This window comes from Amborella trichopoda, chromosome 8 (genome assembly GCF_054954075.1).
Source record: "Amborella trichopoda isolate Santa Cruz 75 chromosome 8, AtrichopodaSantaCruz75HAP2 v2.0, whole genome shotgun sequence".
Lineage (NCBI taxonomy): Eukaryota > Viridiplantae > Streptophyta > Magnoliopsida > Amborellales > Amborellaceae > Amborella > Amborella trichopoda.
Window position 1 is genome coordinate 43,427,083 of NC_142343.1, and position 14,784 is coordinate 43,441,866.

The 14,784-nt window shown below is 35.4% G+C and overlaps 1 protein-coding gene across 1 annotated transcript; it reads right to left on the reverse strand.

Annotated features, from left to right (window-relative positions):
* Positions 1 to 1,498: 1,498 nt before the first annotated feature.
* WRKY55 (WRKY DNA-binding protein 55) lies at positions 1,499 to 12,607 on the reverse strand. The gene is made up of 3 exons (XM_006842443.4): positions 12,100 to 12,607; positions 10,087 to 10,221; positions 1,499 to 2,114 (listed from the first exon to the last, which is right to left on the reverse strand). The coding sequence occupies exons 1-3, from the start codon at positions 12,504 to 12,506 to the stop codon at positions 1,730 to 1,732; spliced, it is 927 nt and encodes a 308-aa protein (XP_006842506.3). The 5' UTR covers positions 12,507 to 12,607; the 3' UTR covers positions 1,499 to 1,729.
* Positions 12,608 to 14,784: the final 2,177 nt, after the last annotated feature.

The window sequence follows — 14,784 nt, forward strand, 5'->3', positions numbered from 1 at the left end:
TCGACATCAAGATGCATGGATATAAGAAAAAAATAGACTTCAAGTTTTGGAAATAGTGTATTTTATAATACAATTTTGGACCATCGATTTTCAAGATTCTCAAGTTTTCATAGATCTATCGATCTACACTATTTTTGAAGCTTTAAATTTTATAAATAAATATAAAAATATATTTTAAGGTTGTCACAAAGATTCCTAATAATGAAACTATATTTCTCGATACTATTTGAAGATAGTCTATAATCTGATTGTTTAGAGCCTAGGCTCTATACAACGCACCCTTTAAAGAAGGAAAAAGTTTATATATTGCTGAGGCTCTAAACAATCAAATTCGAGCCTACTTCAAAAATTTCACTAGAAGATTTTGTTTTGATGCCCAAATATCCTCAAATTCATCATCTCGATATCAAGATGCATGGACATAATAAAAAGATGGATTTTAAGTTTTGGAAATAGTGTATTTTGTATCACAGTTTTAGACCTTCAAATTTCAAGATTTTTAAGTTTTTATAAATCTCTCGATCTACATTATTTTTGAAACTTTAAACTTTACAAATAAAGATAAAAATATATTTTAAGGCTATCAAAAAGATTTCCGATATTAAAACCATATTTCTCGATACTATTTGAAGGCAACCTCTAATTTGATTGTTTAAGCCTAGGCTCTATACAAACTAAACCCAAGAAAAAAGGTGTGTGTATGTGTATGTGTATGTGTGTGGGGAAAGAGAGACCGTTTTGTCTTTTTTAGAGAGAAAAAGAGTGAGTGACCATGCTGTCCCTTTTAGAGTGAGAGAGACTTGAAAAACTGAATGGTAACATTTTTTCCCTTTGAGAGAGAGAGACTGCTCTCTTTTAAAGAAGGAAAAAGTTTATATAAGGATGCAACCTGGTAATGTAGAATCATGGATGCACCTCAAAATTCCATCGGAAAATGTAGTTTTAATATTGAAAAACCATTTGATTGATCATCTCGACATCGAGTTGTATGGCCATGAAAAATAAAAAGATTTTACGTCTAAAAAATAATGCATTTTGCAACATATTATATACACCATTCATTTTCAAGATTTTCATATGTTTATAGATCTATTTGACTTTAACCATTCTTGAAATTTAAAATTTTATAATTAGATATAAAAATAGATTTTGAGATAATCCTAAGAACATTTTACATCAAAATTACATATTCTGATAAAATTTGAAGGCGCACCTTACCCCTACACCTACGGATGCATCCATGTGCCGACTGCACCCTTTAAAAAAAAAAAAAAAAAAAAAAGGAGAGAGACTAAAAAAATGAGTTGTTAACATGCTCTCCCTTTTAAAGGAGATAGAGTGAGAGAGTTAATGACTCCTCAGCCCCTCCGAAAGAGAGAAATAGCATCTGTTACCTTCATCAGGCCCACCAAAACCTGCCATGAAAGCTCTTTTCCTATGGTAAAAGTATCATACGTGCCCCCACCCAAAAGCAATTATCTCTATGCACCTCACAAAATTCCAAGTCAAAAAAGCAATTCTAATCCACCAAAAGAGAAAAATACACTCGACTTATTAAAAGGAAAAGCTCTATAGCTCTCTTGGCTTGTCATCATCTATCAATGTGAATGGGGTTTGAGCTCCCAAAATAACTAAAAGCATAAAAATAAAATAAAAAATTTAAAATAGACCTCTCCTTTTCCAAAATGGACTCCATAGTGTGAATGGGGTTTGTGCTTTTTTCACTAATTCAATCCTCGTGCTTTGGAGAGCAAGAGAAAATGGAATCCATATTGATGCCACCACTTGGACCAGTAAACATCACATCTGTGTAGTCCAATATAGGGGACTCTGAGCCTTCTCTAGTCTCCATTTTCCCACTCTTAAAACCAGTAGTCATTAAAGTTTCTGAGGATTTAGCCACAGAGGCAGTGGGGATTTCCTCTACTTTCTCTGAATTATGGATGGTTCCTTCAAATTTAGCTCTCATTTCTGCTTGGAATTCAGGCCTTGAAGCCTGGCAAATATGACGCCCCAAATAAGTGACTTCAATTATCTGTGGATCATTGTCCAGTCTTTGGACATATTTCTTGGCCTCACATCCTGTGGTCCTGTGGGCACACCTATAATAGCTCCTGCATTAAAACATTCAAAAGAAACATATGACCATAGTCATGCTGCATAATGAATTCAGGGAATTTATGTGAGATATTGAAGAGTGACATTGTGTTCGGATCGATGGTTGAAAAATTAGAAAGGGTTTATAACATTTACAACTATTGTGTATTCATATCAATATAAACAAACATTGAAAACTAAACAACATCAAAGCAAGAATATTGAATGAAAAATTTAGCAACATTCAATTGACAGAGCACAATGATTTAACATGGTTCGATCACAAATCGTGACCTACATCTACAGGAGAATGACACGAAAGATTACAAAGTGAAATCGGGCTCACATCCCTTTATCACTGTAAAAATAGCCAAAAACAAGACACCAAAAATGCCAAAAAATGGGTTATCTTTAATACTTTCTCACACTAAAACAGGGCACACAGAAAACCTACAATGAAGTTCAAGCCTTTTGCTCACTTTTTCTCTCTAACACAGAGCATACTAAGCCCTCAAGAAAAAACCCAATTGCAACTTAATCTCTAAATCTTTTTCTCACTCTTTGTTTCTCTAAACAAAAGGGTTTTAATCCATTTAAAAGAGTAAAGTTCCTACAACACCACAACCATTGGATTAGATGCAATCCAATGACTCAAAATAAAAGGGAGAAACATTAAATAAAACTTCCATATGTGTGATTTGTTTCACACATGTAACAATCTCTCACTTGAAGACAAATCACAAAGTTTTTAAAATAATCACCAATGCACTACTCTCCATCCACCCGAGGTTACTTCTCCTCCAACGTCGAAAGTCTTCTACACATTATATTACCACCATACCCAAGAAAAACACATCTTTTTTGACTTGGCATCTAGCTTGGCTCTACTTTCACTAAGCACTTGAACATAAGCTTTACACCCAAATGTTTTCAAGTGTTCATAACACACATTTTTACCTCTCCATAAAGTCGTAGGTATTTCACCATTCAAGGGTGCACTAGGAGATCTATTAATCAAATATACTAGTAGCTTCTACCCAAAATTGCTTACCAATATCAGATTGTGATTGCATGCTTTTTACTCTTTCAATGATGGTCTTCTTCATCATCTCAATGACATTATTTCATTGTGGTGTCTTAAGAACAATCCTTACTCTGCGAATGTCATTTTCTTTACATAAAGTATCAAAAACATTTGAGCAATATTCACCACCATTATTAGTTTGCAAGCATTTTATAAATCTATGTATTTCTTTTTCAACCTTGGCTTTGAAAATCTTGAATACTAAAAAACTTGATTCTTAGATAGTAATGGATACAACCACCACTTTCTAGAATAATCATATAAAAAAGTAACAAAATAAGAAGCTCCACTAAGAAATTTAATATTAACAAGGCCACAAACATCAGAATAAATCAATTATAATGCTTTACTTTTTCTATGAGATTCATTTCTTTTAAAACTAACTCCGCTTACCCATGACACAATGATCACAAAAATCAAGAAATGAATGCTTAGAAATATGAATAAGATTTTGATTTTGCAATACCTTCATATCATGCTCACTGAGATGACTCAAACGGCTATGCAAAATCTGTATATCCTCATGTGTACTAGCTGTAACAATGATATTCTTTGTAGCATCATTCCTTTGAGTTGTGCCATGAAGAGTGCAAAGACTCCCATTTTTTTGCCCTTTCAATACAACATATTGAAATATTCTAGGACCCATTCCCAAAAGTCACTATGAAACCAGAGTCATCTAACTGCCAGGCTGAAATAAGATTTTTCTTCAACTTAAGAACATGACTTATATTTATCAATGTGTGTTTCTTTCCAACTGATTGGTTGATAACAATATTTCAAATGCCCAAGATTTTGCAAACTCGATCATCACCAAGGTAAACCAAGTCACCATCCCCATCAATGTAGGATGAAAAATATGACATTTCTAGGCAAATATGAAATGAAGCACCAGAGTCTAAAACCCAAGTATATGCAATAGACAATGTTGTGAGTGCAACACTAAAAGTAACCCCATCTTCACCATCTGAAACTGTACTTGCTTCGGAATGACTATCTTTGTCCTTGGCATTTTGTTATTCTTTAAAGCATAATAATATGCTATTGTTTGACCAAGTTTCTTGCAATGCCAGCAAATAACCTTCTTGCCCTATGACTTGGATCTGCCTTTACTATGAGATTTGCTCCTATTAAATCCATAGGGTTGGTCTCTATGTTATGTTCTTCATTTATCTCCTACTGTCAATGTTTGATTTGATTCGGCAAGTATTTGTGTGAATGTCTTTCTAATCTCTTCATTTAACAATGAAGCTACAACATCTTTTAAATTAAACTTGTTACCCATTATATTACCCAATTGTGTATAAATTGAATTTAATTCACTCACATATGACATTATTGTAGCACCTTCTTTCATTTTGAAAAGAAATAATTTTTTCATCACATGCATTTTATTTGCACCAGAGGGTTGCTCAAAAGATGGCTCTAAATATTGCTAAAGCTCTGTAGATGATTTACATCGACAAACATCAAATATGTGAAATACATGGCCTAATAGCTATTATTTTCGATCAAAAACATCACATTCCCAATCTTCCATTCTAATAGGCATGGCCTCCTTACCTCGAAGTGGGCGATCCAATTATTTTTCAACAAGATAATTTTCTATCATCATTTTTCATATTGGCCAATTACTTTGATTTAATTTTTCAAATTCCATTGTCCTTTCCATTTTCAAGAAAAAAATACAGCAAATAACCACAATAGCAAAAAACTCATTTCTTCACAAACACACTAAAGAACAAGGGTTTATAATATTTGCAGCTATTGTGCATTTATATCAATATAAACAAGTAATGAAAACTACACAATATCAAAGCAAGAACATGGAATGAAAAATCTAACAATATTTCATCCACAGAGCACAAAGATTTAAAGTGGTTTGATAAAAAATCGTGACCTACATCCATGGTAGAATGACGCAAGACTTTACTTATTGATTTGGAAATATTACAAAGTGAAATCGAGCTCAAAATATCAATTTTCAGCAGCCCTTTCTAACTCTAAACAGAGCCAAAAAACAAAGTATCAAGAACACTTAAAAATACGTTGTCTTTAACATTTTTCCTCATTAAAACAGAACACATATCAAACCCACGATAAAGTTCAAACATTTTGCTCACTTTCTCTATCTAAAACAGAGCATACTAGGCCCTCAAGAGAAAATCGAATTACAGCCAAATCTCTTTATCTTTTTCTCACTCTTTCTCTCTCTAAACAAAAAGGTTTTAATTTCTTTAAAAGAGTAAAGTTCCTACAATACCACAACCATTAGATTAAATGCAATCAAATTGTCCCAAAATAAAAAAGAGAAAAGTTAAATAAAACTCCCACATATGTGATTTATTTTCACACATGTAACACATTGCCCAAAGTGCAACTACTTATGAGGGAAAAAGCTAATGTTATACTTCTGAGCCCATCCTGTTTGCAAAAGACCAAATATTATGGGCCGGCTACACATAAAGTGATAAAACCTATGTGTGCAATTGCATCTCTGCATCCATTAAGGATTACAAGTAGCTGTGATTTACGGGTGGCAACGGGTTGGGTTGGGTTGGGTCCGGATCTGGCCGGACCTAGACCTGGACCCTCGAATTACATGGACTTGGACCAGGACCCGAAAGTACAGTGTGGGACTTGGACCCGGACCCAAACTCAACCGATCCCGACTCTAAAATTGAAATATCTATGTATTTAAACCCATACCCGGACGCAGATCGGGTGTACCCCTCGGGTCTTGGGTTGGGTCCAAGTTCATTGCCACCCCTACTCTGATTAAGGATTGCTTTGCATCACTCCAACACTGCCTGATGGATGGTTAATAGGGAATTGCATAAAGTTTAGAGGGGTCGACATACCCGATTTTGGGTCTGCATTTGGAAGTTGGACCGCGTTGGGTCCAACTTCAATCTAGGCCTAATTGGGTCGGGTCGGAGTTTAGGTCTGGCTTGAAATAACTCAAACTCAACTGAGTTATAATGATGTATAAATAGGGTGGACTTGGCAAGCCCACCAACGCTGGGTCCATGACCCAGTGGGTCGAGTTTGGGTCTAGACCAGTGTTCTCAAACTCGGCCAATCCAACTCGAAACCGGCCCATCAAATTGGAATCTAGCACTGGCAGATTCGGTTTTGGACAATTTTGGTGGTTCGACCGGATATTTTTAAAAAATCCAAAAAAAATCCAAAAAAAAAAAAAGGAATTGTTTATAATGTATTTTTTAGGGATTTTTATCATTTTGGCAACTATTAGAAAGTGTTTTGGCCATGAATACTTATTTTTATATTATCCGATATATTTGAAATTTTTCAAAAATATCCTTGGTCACAAATCAACTTTTAAAAAACTATTTTTTCACTAATTTTCAACTTTATTTTTTACTAATTTTCAACTTCATTTGGATGTGATTTGTTTAATCATACCTTAAATATACATTTCATATATTTTTCTGTTTTGTTTTGTTTTACACTTTTTAGACCGGTTGGGACTTGCCCGATTAGGCCAGTTGAACTTGCTCATTTACCAGTTAATTGAGCCTGGCCTTGGCCGGTTTCTGATGCCGGTTCGATTATTCGTACACTGCTCTAGACCCTACCAGGTCAGGTCTGACTTGTTATCAACTCGATCCGTTTACATCCCTAAGGTTAAGAATATAAGGATACATATATGAGCAGTACTTTTAATATATTTCTCATTGTCCTCTTCTTGTGAGCCTTTTACTAGAAAAGCTTATATTGGTTCAGTTGTGCAGGAATTTAGTCAAAATTGGCATGGTGGGGCAAAGAAACATTGAGTTGCTTATTGGCCCTAAAGTGACTAGAAACAAGAACAAAACCTTCTTGCTAGAAATAGAATCTCTAAGGCCAAAAAGATTGCTATTTGTAGATATGAATATTGGATCACTTTAATATTGAAGCATTTGACATATGTGGTAAGATTAATATGAGGTTGAAATAGATAAACATGCTTCAGTAAAACTAACATTTGATTCATTTGCCAATGATAAAAGAGGGTAACAAACTAAAGTTTTACAGAAAAAGCCTAGTCAGTAACCAATATTATATGGGATTGCTAATATATAGGAAAAAGTTTGTATAAAATATTAGCCTTGTGCTATTGAGGTAAGGTGCATCTAATAAATCCTCTAGAGAATGTTCCAATGTTGGAAATTTGTTCAAATTGAACATCTCAATTTCCATATGTATAAATATGAGAAGGAAAATAATTTGAAATTCTAAAAATAATATATCTTGTAACAATTACCTGGATCATTTATTTTCAAGATTTTCATGTGTATAGTAGATAGAGAGAGAGAGGGAGAGAGAGGGGAAGTAATAGACGCAGACCCAGACCAAGGCCCGAAGCAGGACGGGCCCACATCCAAATGTAAGTTAAAAAATTGGACCAGGCGGGACAGGCCCAGTTCCAAATCTAATCTAAACACTATTTAGGTCTGATGGGTCCAGGTCCGAAACTGGTAATATTTTTTGGATCCCAATATATAAAAGATATTTAAATATAATTATATACATAAATGTTTTAATTTTTTAATGGGATCCGGGTCCGGGTCCCACACTATATTTTCTTGGCCGGGTCCTTATTTGGTAAATTCGGGTCTGGTTGGGTCCTAATCTAGGTCCGGGTCCTATATCATTTTTTGGGTCCAGGTCCGGGTCCGACCAGAACCGGACCCGATCCAACACGTTGCCAGCCCTATCAGAGAAAAACTTTTTTGCAAAACCTTGATAGATGGCATGGTCACATCGTATCCTTTTCAATTACTTCAAACATTGACTAATTAAAATGCAACCAAATGTATCAAATTATGAATCTTCCACGAGGTAAATGATTACCATTTTAACCCTGATTAGCAAAACAGCTTTCGCGGCTAATCTGCCTTTTGGTAAACATTATATAGATCATATTTTGCTTATAGTTTCGAGATATTCATGATATTGGGACAATGTTGTAAAAAACGTTCAAATAAGTGGTATTCAGAGAGCACTTTATCTCTTAATATACAATAAGTCTAAGGGTATTTTAGTAATTAGATATATATCAAATAGAATTGATTTTCATTTGGGACCATTTACTATAAGCCATAATAGGATAACCATACCCATCGACTGTCCATATTTATCACGAGGCGGCGGCTCTGAATTTCCCCTCTAAATTACAAGGTACCATTACAGCACAACTCATCTCTATTGGACTATTGATGAGAAGGTGATGAAAATAATACCTAATTTTCAAGATTAATGGTAATGTCATAAGACGGTGGATCGCAGAGATCAGGTTATACCAAAACAATAAGAAATTTATGTTTTTATTGTGCATCTCTCCATAAGGATGGGAGGAAGCGGTTCTCCAACATTCAGCTTTCTTTTGGAATTTTTGAGGAACGTAGCCTTCTAATCCAGGGAGGTAGGTAGTTATTTTCTATCTTCTCTCTATAAGAAGACCCTTTTTTATTGATGAATATCATTTTTTATTGATAAAGACAATGTCCGATGAAGATAAAAAGAGAAAAATATGACACGTTTAATGCCCTATAGCCACTCACACTACCAACAATCTCCACCGTCCATAACTATTTATCGATGGTAGCTTCAAGTATAGAATATTTTCAGTAATTTTTTTTTGACAAATAAGAATATTTTTAGTATTCGCTGAGCAAATATTGTGCCCTCAATTGGTGCAAAGGTGCTCTGGGTAACCATCGACCATCCATGTTCCAACTATGTGTGGAGGGAGGTCATTTGCCATTCTCTAACAGGACCCAAAACTGGGACAACGGGTCACCACACTGTCCATTGATAAGATCTACTGTGGATGGCCTATTTGATTACCCCAAAAATTTACTCATGATGAAAACCACATATTTTATTTTCAATTATTCTATAGATAGTTAAAAGGGGAAAATATAAAAAAAAGGGTTGAAACCCCTTAAAATATTACTAAATTACACCTAAAGGATATGTTTTTAAATTTGTATATCAATCAGGTACATCTCGAAATATTTTAAAAAAATTCTTGTATTAGTATATTCGGTATTAGAAACCAAGAATAATAACGGTACTTTGGTAATTTTATCTCTAATTATGCTTCAGTTAAGACCTCTTTGGGATAAACTAATTGAAGTACTTATAACTGTTTGTATTTCCCAACACCGAATAAGAGCAATTTAGAAAAAATTTCTACATTTTTATTGAGGATGTACGTGATTGGTATAGAAATTTTAAATACACCCTCAAGTATAATTTGCACTCTTTTGACCCTTTTAGTCTTATTGTTAAGGGTTTCAACCCTTTCTAGTTTTATATTTTCCCTAGTTCTAAATATAGACGTTGAAAAGGTAATAAGCACATATACCACATTCCTGCAAGAGCAAAGTTTAAATTTACTCCCCATTCACAAGACCTACTTAGGAGATTTTTTCAATTTGAAAATTTGGGAACTACTTAAGAATCACTTGATGATTATTCTCAAAGAAAAAATTGGCATTTGAGTTTTTTTTCTAATGCTCAGATCTCACCCTCTAAAAATTAGACGCTCTCTATTCAATATTGAGGTATTATTTTTTTTCAAATTCATGGAGTTAGCAATTAGGATTTTAATTTTTATTGAGATAAGTCTATGGGTTAAAGAGGTCATATCCCCAATATTTGAAGTGCAAAAATTAATACTAGGTGGGGTCCTACCCAAGGGAGAAACTGAACAATATACTCCAAAGAGAGTAGAATATCTTTTGGCATAAGTTAAAAAGTGTGTTTGTTTTATGGCGGGAAAATGCAACGGTCACATTTATTTGAATTTTGAAAGGAGGAGGAGGAGGAGAGCGAAGAGAGAGAGAGCGAGAGAGAAAGAGAGAGAGAGAGAGAGAGAAGGGAGGAAAGATTACTTGGGGAATTTGGAATTGAGGATTTCTTTTTGCCCGTACTTCCTCCAGGTGAATGAATCCTCTGGCAGGGTGTCCATGGCCCCTTCTATGCGTGGTGCACAAACCCTGAGGATAGAACTCTCTCTCCCCCCCTTCCTGCACATATGTACACACAAAGTTGAAGAGTTACTGTCGTGTAAAATGCCAGAACTGAGAGAAAGAGAGAGAGGGATTCAGTGTTTAGAGCAAGAGAGAGAGAGAGATTCAGTGTTTAGAGCAAGAGAGAGAGAGAGAGAGGGATTTAGTCTTCAGAGAGAGAGAGATGGGAATAGAATTCCCATATAGGTGCAGATGAATCGGTGGCATAGTTTTATAAATGTGACTCCATTTATCGGAAAAATGCCGCCAATACCAGGGTTTTGAAGATGAAGGTCTTTCTTCGAATCCCTCACTCTCTCTCTCTCTCTCTCTATGGCAAAGCCCTTTAAGGCCATCTGGAGCTCCTGAGAGCCATATAGAGCTTTATCTTTACCTGTCTTTAGAGGGCAGTCCTAAAAAACTCTTCTTGAGACCACATGTACTGTGCTTTCCTCAAGAGGAACACTGTGTACTTACTCTCTTTGGGAAAGGGCTTTTTTCTTTTTTTTTAATCTGAAATTTTGAGATTCACCCAAGTAACATCATATGACTACTTTTGAAAAGGAAAAGGATTGGATTTTGAGTTATTAAGCACTTAGATCTAATAATTAAACAATTAAGCAGTCTCTATTCAATCTTAGGAAACTCTTTGGAAGTTGTTTTCTAGACATAGATAAAGTGCTTTTTTTTTTTGGTTGAATGAAATGCTGCTGTAGGAGTCTAAAATCTCTTGCCATTTAGAAGAGGAAAATTTTTATACAAGGTTGCAAACTAAGTTTGCAATAATATGTATGGTCTATTTTATTTGGACTTCCATGGATTTGATATTATTTTAAAAGACATTCCGCTTTTTTATATTGTTTTAAAAGTCATATTAAATCTATACGGTCCGGTTAAAATAGAATGTATAAAACATAGCAATCTTATTTCTAGAAATAAGATTGCCACCCTATACATTTTTTTTAATAGTCAATACACGGAGCAAAAAGTTTATATAAGGTTGCAACTTTAAAATGTAGAATTAAAGTGCACTCTCAAAATCCACTGAAAAGGCCAGTTTAATATAGAAAAACTCTCTAATTGATCGTATCAATATCAAGATATATGAATATGAAAAAAAAACAAAAAAAAATTTGAGACTAAAAACTAGTGCATTATAAGATACATTTTCTGGACCACCCATTTTAAAAAGTTTACATGTTTATAGATCTACTTGAGTTGAATCGTTTCTTAAAGTTTAAAATTTTATAATTAGAGAGAGAGAAAATTGCACTATCGCTCTATTTGATCAACTTTACAGAGAGAGAGAGAGCCTCAGTCTTTCTTTGTTAATTGAGAAAATACCAGTTTCAATTTTCAAGAGAGAGAGAGATTCAAATGTTTTAACCTTTTCATTGAGCTCTCCACAATAGGAGGAGAGAGAGAGAGAGAGAGAGAGAGAGAGAGAGAGAGAGAGAGAGAGAGAGAGAGATTCGAATGTGTCACGTTTTGTAGAAGCTATAAGCATAAGAATCAAACGTAGAGAGAGAGTAGAGTTTGTTAACTTTCTTGAAGCTCCCATGGAGGCAAACATAAAGAGAGGGAACGATTTAAACTTTCAAGAAGCTCTCAGGAAAGCAAAGGTAGAAAGAGGGAAATTCAAACTTAATATGAGCTCTAACAGAAGCAAACGCAGAGAGAGAAGAAACATAAATTGGGTTTTCACCTTTCTTCGATCTTTAACACTCACAGATGAAGAGACAGTAGAGAGAGAGAGGGAGTTCGAACTTTTCACCATGTCTTGAATACGCAAACAACAACGCAGAGAGAGAGTGTGTGTGCGTGTTTGCGTATATTCGTGTGTGTGTGCGGGTGAGAGAGATAAATTCATAATTTAGACACAAAAAAATTTATTACCTCTTCTTTGCACTCTCAGTTGCAGGAGAACGAAAGACTTCGATGTCATGACTCTCAGGGGAAATCTCCATCAACTCTACAACCTCTCTCTTCCCTTTCGGCGACTGAATTGCCCAGGGATAACCTCTCTCTAAATTAGAGAGAGATGGGTGTGAGTTGCTCAGTTGATTCATGGCTAAATTCAAGCTCTTTACAATCTCTGAACAAGAATCGATTAGAAGATTTCTGTGTTTCGCCAAGTTTGGGAGGTCAGTTTGGAGCTTTCTGGATAATTCACAGGCTTGGAGGATCGATTCCAGGGCCTCTTCCATGGTGGAATTGGTCTGGTTCTCTTCTGAACATGGGTCGGTGAAAGAAGATACGGTTAAATCGAGCATTCTTGATGGTGGGTTTCCTGGTTTTTGCATTTGGGAGGAAGATTTTCCAAGTTAGAGAGAGAGAGAGAGAGAGGAAATTTAATGGTGGGTTCCGAGGATTTTGCTTAGAGAGGGTGAAAGCTTCTTGGTTAGAGAGAGAGAGAGAGAGATGTGATTTATGAGGGTCAGTTTCCGTGGATTTGCCGTTAAAGGGGGGAGAAATTCAAAGAAAATCAGAGAGAGACAGGTCGTAGGGAGAGAGAGAGAGAGAGAGGAAGTATTGGACTTTAGAGAGAGAGAGGAAATGTTGGACTCTACAAGTGTAGTAGAGAAACAGAAAAAGTGTTGGACTTTAGATAACCGCAAGATTATTCAGAATGCCTTATGCACCCCACCCTACGTGAATGTGCGAACCAAGAAAGAAAATGCCACGTGTTTACCTACAATAATTCAATAAGATATATTTTATGCTCATTTCTTCTTTTTTTTTCTTAAATATTTTGTATTTTGTTCATTGGTGCTGGTCCTGAACTGATGTCTTCATCTCTAACTGTTTTTGTGGACAAAACAACATATTGGAACGAGCAGAAACCGAACCGATGTCTTTATCACCACTTCACTTCATAACTACATGTTTCCATGCACAAAACACTAGTTTGAAACCAATAGATTTTTTTTTTCTTTTTTTTAACAAATGTTCAAAGATTTATTAATAAGAGAGAATTACACATATTTAATTACATGATCAGAAATATTGAAACTAATAGTCCTTAACCAGTTGGTCATAAAAAGCAAAAAAACTTACGCTAATATCGGTAGAGGGATATTAGCGTAATTTCTGAAAAAATACAGAGACCACAATAAAAAAGGACCCAAGTCGTCCGATGGTGTGATATGCAGTAAAGATTGGGGTAGTTTAGTAGTTTTTGTATCCCACTCAACACCATTCTGAAGTATTAAGCTCTTAGGACACGGTTATACTCTTGACGTAGTCAGGGTCTACACCTACTTTCTCATGGGTCAAGGCTTGACCATGGTATATAAACTAATTTATAACGGTTAAAATAATGGTACATCTTATTTTAATAAAGGATGAAGTTTATGTAAGGCCTAGGTTTTATGAAAATAAAATAAAACCTTACTTCAAATCTTCGTCTGAAAGCACTTTCGATAATGGATATCTCCATGATGTTTCTAAAATCAATTTTCGATACCGATAATAAAATTTGAAACCGCAAAGTGATACATCTTATGGATCTATGAACACTTATTTTTAAGGCAAAATAGATGGTTTAGATCATGTGTATTATTTTTAGAACTTTAAATCTGAATTTTTTTTCACATGCATAATGTTCTAGCTGAGATGATCGATGTAAAGGTTTTACAATGTCTCAATTGCAAATTTTGATGGGTTATGAGGTGAGGCTTTACTTATTTTGTCAAGCTCTAGCCGTATCAAACAATTTTCCTTTAAGAATATTACACTTGCTCTCCACACTTACTATTTAAAACATCAAACTATTATAAAACTAATTTAGTGCAACATAAGTTATATTTGAACTAAAATTTCACAAGAAATTGAATCATTCATCTTTAATTATTATTAGATTTTGACAATTTGATGAATAATCTTTGCTGCAAAATTGGGTTGGGGAAATATGGGATTGAGGGCATAAGTTTTTTGAAGTCTTTGAAGGGGATGAGTTTGACACCATTTAAATGCATTGACTGGGACATTCGGGCTTCCGAATGGGTCTTCCCATGTATCTTGTGTACGTTTAACGTCAAAGTCAACGAGAGACTCTGGTCCTAGGGGTGGTAATGGGTCGGGTCGCATAAGCTGGACTTAGATGGGCCATTAAATTTGTCCTTAGGGTAGGGCACAGACTAAAATCTAGTCGGGTTCGAGCCAAGGCCCTCCAGCCAAGCTGGGCCTTGACTTGGCCTCAGCTTTTACTCTATTTTTTTTTATGAATCTAAAGAAAATTTTCATATATTGGCCCTACCCATCCCTCTTGACTCCATCAAAAGGCCGATGTTATGCCCAATAGTAGGCTTCGCCTGGGCTATGGCCCCTTTCGCTTGGTCAGGGCCCGGGCTGTGGCCCCTTTGGCTTGGTCTGGGCCCGTGCTATGGCCCCTTTAGCTTGACTTGGGCCAGGGCTGTGACCCTTATGGCTTGGTCTGGGCTGGGGCCAGCCCACTGCCGAGAAAGTGAGTTTTCAGAAGTCCAAAAAATGGCTTGAAATTCAGGTAGCCCATAGCCAAGAGTATAGCTTCACCGGATGGTTAACCCTTTGGTGTAATTCCCAATTGAGGTTTCGTTTTGT